The sequence below is a fragment of the Carassius auratus genome, chromosome 6, assembly GCF_003368295.1.
Source record: "Carassius auratus strain Wakin chromosome 6, ASM336829v1, whole genome shotgun sequence".
Lineage (NCBI taxonomy): Eukaryota > Metazoa > Chordata > Actinopteri > Cypriniformes > Cyprinidae > Carassius > Carassius auratus.
Genome location: NC_039248.1, coordinates 24,303,558 through 24,312,139, shown reverse-complemented (window position 1 = coordinate 24,312,139; position 8,582 = coordinate 24,303,558). Strand labels below are relative to the sequence as shown.

General features: G+C 43.3%; 1 protein-coding gene across 3 annotated transcripts in view; it reads right to left on the bottom strand.

Moving 5' to 3' along the window:
- Positions 1–1,641: 1,641 nt before the first annotated feature.
- Positions 1,642–8,582, bottom strand: part of LOC113102774 (lysine-specific demethylase 6A-like) — a 28,642-nt gene continuing 21,701 nt past the window's right edge. For 2 of the 3 annotated variants that reach the window (XM_026265858.1, XM_026265867.1), the window contains 10 exons: positions 6,410–6,615; positions 4,702–4,763; positions 4,546–4,620; positions 3,917–4,065; positions 3,716–3,830; positions 3,413–3,600; positions 3,184–3,325; positions 2,983–3,109; positions 2,738–2,908; positions 1,642–2,640 (listed from right to left, as the gene is read on the bottom strand). In XM_026265858.1, coding sequence (XP_026121643.1) covers positions 2,611–2,640; positions 2,738–2,908; positions 2,983–3,109; positions 3,184–3,325; positions 3,413–3,600; positions 3,716–3,830; positions 3,917–4,065; positions 4,546–4,620; positions 4,702–4,763; positions 6,410–6,615 — 1,265 coding nt within the window. In that variant the 3' untranslated portion in view covers positions 1,642–2,610. The remainder of the gene's footprint in view (positions 2,641–2,737; positions 2,909–2,982; positions 3,110–3,183; positions 3,326–3,412; positions 3,601–3,715; positions 3,831–3,916; positions 4,066–4,545; positions 4,621–4,701; positions 4,764–6,409; positions 6,616–8,582) is intronic. The other variant, XM_026265865.1, reaches the window with a different exon arrangement.

Here is an 8,582-nt window from a genome sequence, read left to right as displayed (position 1 = left end):
TTTTAATATGGGATTTTAATCGATTCTTAAATCCCATTGGATGCCGTTTACAGTTGTTGAATGAACTACATATTGTGTGCCTTCCAAAAAAAAAAAAAAAAAAAAAAAAAAAAAAAAAAAAAAAAAAAAAAAATCGCAAAAGGGTAGGCTTTGTGCTTCATTACTCTTGATATGCGTTCTTCTCATGACAGTTTATTTTTTTGTTCTGGAGTTGATGTTCCCATTGGACAGGGGTGGGAATTATAGTTATAAATTAATTACAGTAGATCACCCTCAGTGTAATCTGTCAAAGTGATGGACGGTCTTTAAAATATTTCCATCACTGCTTAAATAAACTTTGCCAAGTCAAGTCAAGTCACCATTCTTTATATCTAGCGTTTTTTACACTGCAGCCTGTGTCGAAGCAGCTCACAGTCAGATTGTGGAGAGACTCGTCTGGATCCTATGGTCTTGTCCTAATGTGTCTTTTTAACCTTAAACTGCATAAACACATTGCATTACACCAAATCAAAAGGCTATTTTTTAGCATAGTCATGTGACCCCTTTAAACACCCCTCGTTCTGTCCTCTCACATCTCCAGAGGTCACAGGTCACTAGAGAGCGACGTCCAGCATCATCACGACAGACCAAGTGAAGGACAGTCTCCTGCCAAATCACAGAACACTGGTGTCACATGACTTCATGGAAACAGGAGACGGCGAGAGGAAAGAGCGTCACCCGTCAGTGACGGAACGAGAAGCACAGCAGGACGAGGTTCTCCACTGAAGTGTGTTTCTGTCCAGCTGCAGCTCCTGATCTGGAACGCTTCCCGTCCTGTTTAACACAGTTTGGTGCTGAACAGTTAAACCTGTTCCATGAACTCGTCTCCCTTCGTGAGATCATGTCTGTTGTGTTAACTCTCATCTCAGGAGCAGAGCCACGCAGGCGTCCATCCTTCGCTCAGTGGTCAGTGTAGGTTCTGTCTCCGTCAGCAGCTACATCTGGCTACTGGGTCTCTGATGGCCGTCAGTCCGTGATTGAGCAGCTAAACCAGACTCCTGGAGGAAAACCAGACGAGACTGAAGCGGTCCTGAACCTGGCACACAGTGTAGAGATCTGTTGGTCAAGTTACAGCTACATTGTCTGCTGGGTTTCAGAGACGCTTCACACCGACGGAGGCGTTCAGTCAGGAGACATTCACACATTGTCAGTCTTTAAATGATCCAATAAAGATCAAGCGTGGTCACTGTCTGAAGAGCTGTATGTCACGGTCTAACAATCCCATTCAAAGACAACATGATTATTCCATCAGCAGCTCCTGAACGGGTACAGAAGAAACACTTTATAATCTGCATTACATTATTAACTCACATGCACAAATATGAGATCAGAGTGTGTCAAAGACAGAACCTCACACACACACACAGCAGTGAACACACACCCGGAGCAGTGAACACACACACACACGGAGCAGTGAACACACACACACACACACACACACACGGAGCATTGAACACACACACACAGCCAGAGTAAGTCTGCAGGTCTCGTTCTACAACAAAGAAATGTTAAAAGGGAACGAGAGCATTTTAAAATAAACAGATAAAAAAAACTGACTTGACCAATGTCTTTGTACACACACAAAATGAAAGAGGTCAGGAGAAGGATCTCACGTGTCAGCACTTATGTTGACAACTTGTTTAATAACTCATAAAACATTCTTCAAACAATAAAACAACTTTATAGTTTCTGTACAATGCTTACTAAGCGGTTTAATTCTATATAGAAAAATGCAGGAGTAGTTAAATGACCAAACTCCTTCAAATTTAATGGCAGGTACTCTGGGAAAAATAACAGCATTCCATCCACAAATATCTTCAAGCAATAAATATGTATTTATAAATAGTGTAAATGTACATCAGGATTAGAAACAAACGAGGAAGGAGAAAACAGACACTTTATTCCTTACTCTATGTGCAACCCATGTTTCTTTGTGACTTGGCTGTTATGCTTTTTCCTTTTTCTTACCTAAGAAACAAAATATTGACCATGGTGTCAAAAGAACGAGAGACCGCTAAAACACAAGCGCCGTAAAAAATTACATATCACCTAGTTCTTCACATAACAAATTATTATTTTGTAGATTTTGCCATCCAAATTCATCGTAAAATCACTATCTAGCATACAAAGAGTGGGCTAGCTCTCCTCGGTGAAGGCGAACCCTTGAGACACGAGGAAAGAGACGCCAGGTTTCAGCTTGTTACCAAATACAAAACAGCGTCTGGAGTCAGTAGTCTGTACGTGACGATGCCAGCTGGGACACACTATATGTACAAAACCAGCTTCCCACAATATCTTCCCCAGCTGTTGTGATTAATTCCTCACGTGAAGCAGAGGAGAGCGGCCCGTTCAGGAAGAGGTGTGTAGACAGGAAGTCCCTCACTAGCGCCCCCCGCAGGCCACAGTCACACGCTGCAGTTTATGAACAGGTTGCATAGACACACAGTCACTTGAGTCGAGGGTCTGGTGCTCTCCGATGGTCACCAGCCACACGAGAGACGAGCACCACGGTCCTGAATATCAGAAATGGTCCTGTAATGTGATATTCTCCACATGTTCGGCGTCTTAATGTCAAGAAGCAGACGAATGCAGAGCAGGAGCCTAAACACAAGTGAGCGCAGAGCGTTATGATTCACACACACACACGCGTCTCCATTCAAACGAATATAAAGCATCACTAGATCATGTTGATACTCACTAATGAGAACTGGTCGTAGACCTGCATGAGGTCCTCCATCCTGAACTGCTGCAGCACCACGAACCCGTCGAGGTCACCGCTGGTCTTCCGAGCGCAATCCTGACACTGAACCACGCAGGACTTCCTGGAGTAACTGTCGCTCGTCACAAACAGAAGGTTAAACACCTCCACCTGGAAGAGAGCCGCACAGGAAGGTGATTGAGACGAGAGCGGTCAGTTCTTCTGCTGTAGAGTCCAGCACTCACCTCACAGATGCTGCAGTAATGGGCCGGCTCGTCTCGGCTTCTTCTGTGCCACACCGTCTCCTTCCCAGCAGCCACCAGCGCCTCTTTAATGGTCTGACACTGCTTCAGCGTCCGCAGCAGACAGAACCTGTGAAACACACACAGCTTTGATCATTCGATCCGGATCAGAGACGAGACATCGGTCGAGGAAACCTCACTCACTTGATCATCTCAAACAGCTTGTGGTCAGACACTTTAATGTTCCTGGCCATGTTCCAGGACAGATGCACCATGGGAACCATCGATTTGACGCTCTGGAGTTTGTTCCACTCGTAGCGCTCGACGGCTAGCTTGTACTGATACGCTGCAGGAAGCAGAAACACACAGCAATCACACACAAGGCACACACACTGAACATGTGCACACGGGTAGTGTCCTGCTGAGCTCGCACCGGTCAGAGGACCCACGTTCCACCAGATGTTGTTGCACCAGCCGATGGCCTGACCCCAGTGCACCGTCCCCGTGTTCAGCCACACCAGGTCTCCAGGACGCTGGATGAAGCGGTACACCGGCACGTTAGCCTCGTACAGATCCTCCAGATTCGGCCACCACGAGCCCTTCAGGAAGTTGATGTTGTTCCTGTAAGAGACACTTGTTTACGATCAAACAGACGAGATTTAAGATCCGTTACGTGATTTAACGAAACATTCAGGAGAGCCGGTCAGCTCTGAAGCGACTCACAAACGTCACGTACTTCTCACAGAACTCGCTCATCACGCCCCAGTACGGCTCCGGCACGGCAAACCACTCGCAGTCGCCCGGCCCGATGTTGATGTTGACGGCGCAGAAGTTATTGTGCTCCTGATGACCTGAACACGGACAGAGAGATCATGTGACCTGCTGCAGATTCACTTCACTGCGCTTCTGAAGCGTCACGATAACAGCAGCGTCTCACCTGGAGTCCTGCTGCCCGGGACTTTCATGAAGAGCTGGACCGTGTTCATACCCAGAATGCTGTGTCCCACGTGACTCAGCAGGTTCCCAGCAGACACCACACGAGCGAACGCAGGCAGTTTACTCAGTTCCTGCAGCTGCAGCTTCCACCTGCAGGGGGCAGCACCTCGCGCTTTATTACACTGACAGACTCACGTTACAGTAAAGCTGTGGACAGTCACTCACAGCCTCTTAAACATGTTCAGAGACATGTTCAACTCAGGAAATATAAAATCACTGCTAGCTGGTGGCGTGCGATATATATCGTCTGCGATAATGTTGTAATGTGTGATTAGACATTACCAAACCAAACACTTACAGTGCACACATACATGACATGAAGTCTGGTTAGACTATTAAAAGGCATTTAAAATAATAACCAAATGTAGGATTATGGGGGCATAAAATGTATATATGTTGTTGATACTGAACTGATTTCATTTGTTTGGTAACAGCCCAAATCTCTTATTGTTCTAACTGACTGATTAAAAGTACAAATATGTCTCAAAAGATTATATACACTTATATAAAAATACTAACAAAAGGTAAACATTTAAACTTTAAGATTAAGAAAACCTCATGGAAACTCACTTCTTTTCATCGGAGACATCAATGTTGGTGCCAAACTTGACTTGTTTGAAAGGACCCTTGTGCCTCCTGGAAACACTGACAGAAGGAAGAGAGTGAGCGCAGGTTTCCATCAGCGCAGATAAACACTTCAGCAGACGTCAGACGAGAGACACTCACGTTTCTGAAGACGTCATCTCAGAGTCTGACAGCTCCTTCTGGCCCTTCTTCTCATTCTCCTCCTGAAACCACACAAACACGGTTATTTAACATGCCACACGCAACCCGTCACTCGCTAACGTACAGCTGGATGATACGGCCAAAAATTACATGACGACATATTTCTTCATTTCAGTCGATAAGATATAATTCTGATATCAATATGAACAATATATATTTGTTTATTTCTTGGCAGTTTTTCTGAGTTTTTAAAAACAATTAAAAAGAATGCCCACAGATAATGTCTGTAACTACTAACTTCTGAAAAATGAATTTGCAAAAAGTCTATGAAACAACCTACTATAAAACTATATAATATTTTAGAAGTCAAACTCAATAAGTAAATGGAAAGTTAAATACAAATAAAAGTTTAGCTTTCATACAAACAAGAAATGTGATATCACCAACGAATAAACAATCTCAGCCACACCTTATTAACGTTTAATTTAAACTATAACATAGGCTGATTATTCTTCTACAACAGTGTTTTTCTGAGAAGAGCTGGTGTTGGAGCAGAAGACAGAAGATGTTTCTGGAGTCGAGCTCATCGTCGGCCAGCAGGAGGCGCTCTGGAGCAACAGTAACAGTGGTTTCCCTGGTAACGGCTGCTTCATCAGATACAATGAAGACTCCATCAAAACTTTCCTAAAGAGTCAGTTCCCTTCTAAGATACAAGAACAAACACCAGCGCCGCGTTTGATTATGAAACATGCAGTCAACGTTTATTCAACGCCGTCAACTGCCACAAAAATAAATGTAAGAGAAACACTGGTAATGTATACTGAAAATCGTAAATGTTTAAAAATCATATAACCTTTATTAGTAAAATTATATTGCGATATATAGAGGGCTAGTGATTATGGTTTACACTCCATTAACATAAATCCAATATAAAAAATGAAATCATATTTATTCTGTGCAGCTGAATAACACGAACAGAAATCAGCCGCTTACAGAACACAGAGGAACTTCTGCCTATGCTTTTAACAAAAATACCACAGCAAAAACAACTAGACTCATACATTTCAAATATTAAAGTGTTAAAGACAAGTAAACAGTCTAATAAAATAGGGACAAACAAATCAATTAGAAACATCGTAAATAAATACGACTGAATCAAATTACAAGTGCAGAAACTAATTAAAGTTTAAAAACACTGCATAGTTGTCATAAAATATAGATTACGGTTATTAATGGGTATTCAGATCGGTGAAGGATTTTCTTTTGTTCTTTAACATTAATGACAGGCAGTGTGTTTATTAGACTGCTGTCTCTTTAACACCAAACAGATCTAAAATTACTGCGCTCTCTCTCTCATGCGTTCACATTCACTGCAGACAGAAACAGCGGTGTTTATGATGATATACTGAAGTAGTTTCTGTATACTGGGTGATAAATCAGAAAGAGGCCAGTTCTATCCTGGAACAGCTTTTACTGCAGTGAAACACACAGAACGGTCGGAGAACCCGGTTCTCTGTGCTTCAGGCGTCTGTGCTGCACACTAACAGGGCACAAGTTCTCTCTGTTCCTGTGCTTAAATCACTTTAAAATGTGAACGCAGGAATCGTTAAGCAGAATTTAAATGTACTGGTTCTAATCTGGGGCTGGTTCTCGATCCCCAGGCCTGATGCTCAGTGTAATGATCTGCGGTGGGATGCAGGGTTCTCACCCGCAGAGACTCCTGGAAGGACGCGGCCTGGTACTGAGCGTATTTGGCGATGGTGGTGTAGGATCGGATGCTCTCGCAGCGCCACTGCTTCCTCTGACCGCTGGCGTCCCAGTTCTCATCGGCCGGCTGACACAGCTGCGTCCGCACCTCCACCAGCTGCTCCGGGTTCGCCTCCACTAGAGTCTTGGTGGAGAACAGGCCCAGATCTACAGACACAGACACAGACATGATCCGAGATCTACAAGAGTCTCAACCACAGCGATCAGAAACCTCCAGAGAACAGCGGTTCAGATCACACCTGCGCTCTCAGCGGACGAGTGTTTGCTTCATGCACCATCATCAGCCAGATCACCCGTGATGATATTACCGGGATTATTTATTTCATTATTTAGTTCGTTTCATTGCCGGAAACTCAACCAACTCCAGCGTGAGGTTAAAAGCAGCCTAATGTTTTTAATACATTAATAGAATGAATTTGTATTTAAATTTAAAGACACATCACAAGTTACTAAATATAATGCTTAAATTTCCTCAGTTATTAAAAAGCAGCTACAGAAAACAAGCAAAGAACATCATCACAAGCTCTGTCTAGCGCGAGTTTATACTCTTTAAAAACACTCCCGTTATAAGCAGTGGATCTACACTGTATGACCAATAAATCTCACACTTAACACGTGTTAGGTGAAGAACGTTAGCCTGAATGCACTGTAAGTCGCTTTGGATAAAAGCATCTGTTAAATGCACACGTTTACATTTAGAAGCTCAACATAATCGCGTCTGATTGGTTTTAACGCACAACTGTAAAAATGCGTAAAAAGAAATAGTGCAACAAATGAGCTCTAATATCAATTAGATAGTATTACTAGCGGATAATCCACATCGGATCAAGTTATTTCAAACACTTGCTGCTAACTAAGAGTGAGTTTTGAGCTCAACTTATTTTAAAACGTCTTTAATGCTGCTGTTAAAGCTGTTATCTTTCTGAAATGATCTGCTCTGACGCTCTCCAGACGCTGAGAAACTCCGCTTTGTTCATAACTCCTCCTCTAGCCCCAGCTGGCCCGCTTTGGCCCAAGGTTTTCGTCAGGCCAAAATACCCTGGCTGTTGGCCCCGAGGAAGCCCCGGCGAGGCACGATCAAGCCCCGGAAGTGACAGTGGAAACGCGACTGGTCCTGGCACGCACTAGCACGCCCGGTCCTAGCTCGACAGTGGAAACACGGCTAATGGGGACCGAGATCTGTTTGGTTACAAACATTCTTCCAAATATCTTCCTTTGTGTTCAGCAGAACAAAGAAACTCATACAGGTTTGGAACAACTTGAGGCTGAGTAAACGATGATAGAATTTTCTTTTTTGGGTGAACTATCCCTTTAAAGAGATTGCTATTGCTACATTTCTATGCTATGACTGCTCCACAGACTTCTTGTTGCAAATTTTGCTCACACACACACACACAAACCTGGACCTGGAGATGGACACACACACACACACACACACACACACACACACACAAACCTGGACCTGGAGAAGGACACACACACACACACACACACACACAAACATTCAAAAAGACTCACACACACACACCAAACTGGACCTGGAGGTGGACACACACAGACTCTGACACACACACACACACACACACACACACACACAAACCTGGAGATTGAGGTGGACAAAAACCAACACACACCAACCTGAACCTGGAGATAATAATAATAATATAATGTGGAGTCTGGTGGCTGTGATATATATAAACCTATATATATATCCGTTGCCATGATTTTTGGAATGACTGATCGCGAGAGGGAAAAAATTACGTTTTAGTCGCATAACATCGGTTAATGGAAACGCCGTCATTTCGCAATAGTTGTTTATCGATAATTTAAAAAAAATACAAGTTTTGTGCGAATCTGTAATGGAAACGCGACAGACATCGGCGGGCCGCCACAAATTAATGAATGTATGGGAAACCCCAAGATTATTGTTATAAACACGAGCCGCGTCTAAAAGGCAAAGGGGGAGGTGTTGCTTCAATTTATAATAATGTTTTCAGGATTTCTCAGAGGGCAGGCTTCAAGTATAACTCGTTTGAAGTAATGGTGCTTCATATAACATTATCCAGAGAAACCAATGTTAATGATAAATCCCCTGTTATGTTTGTACTGGCTAC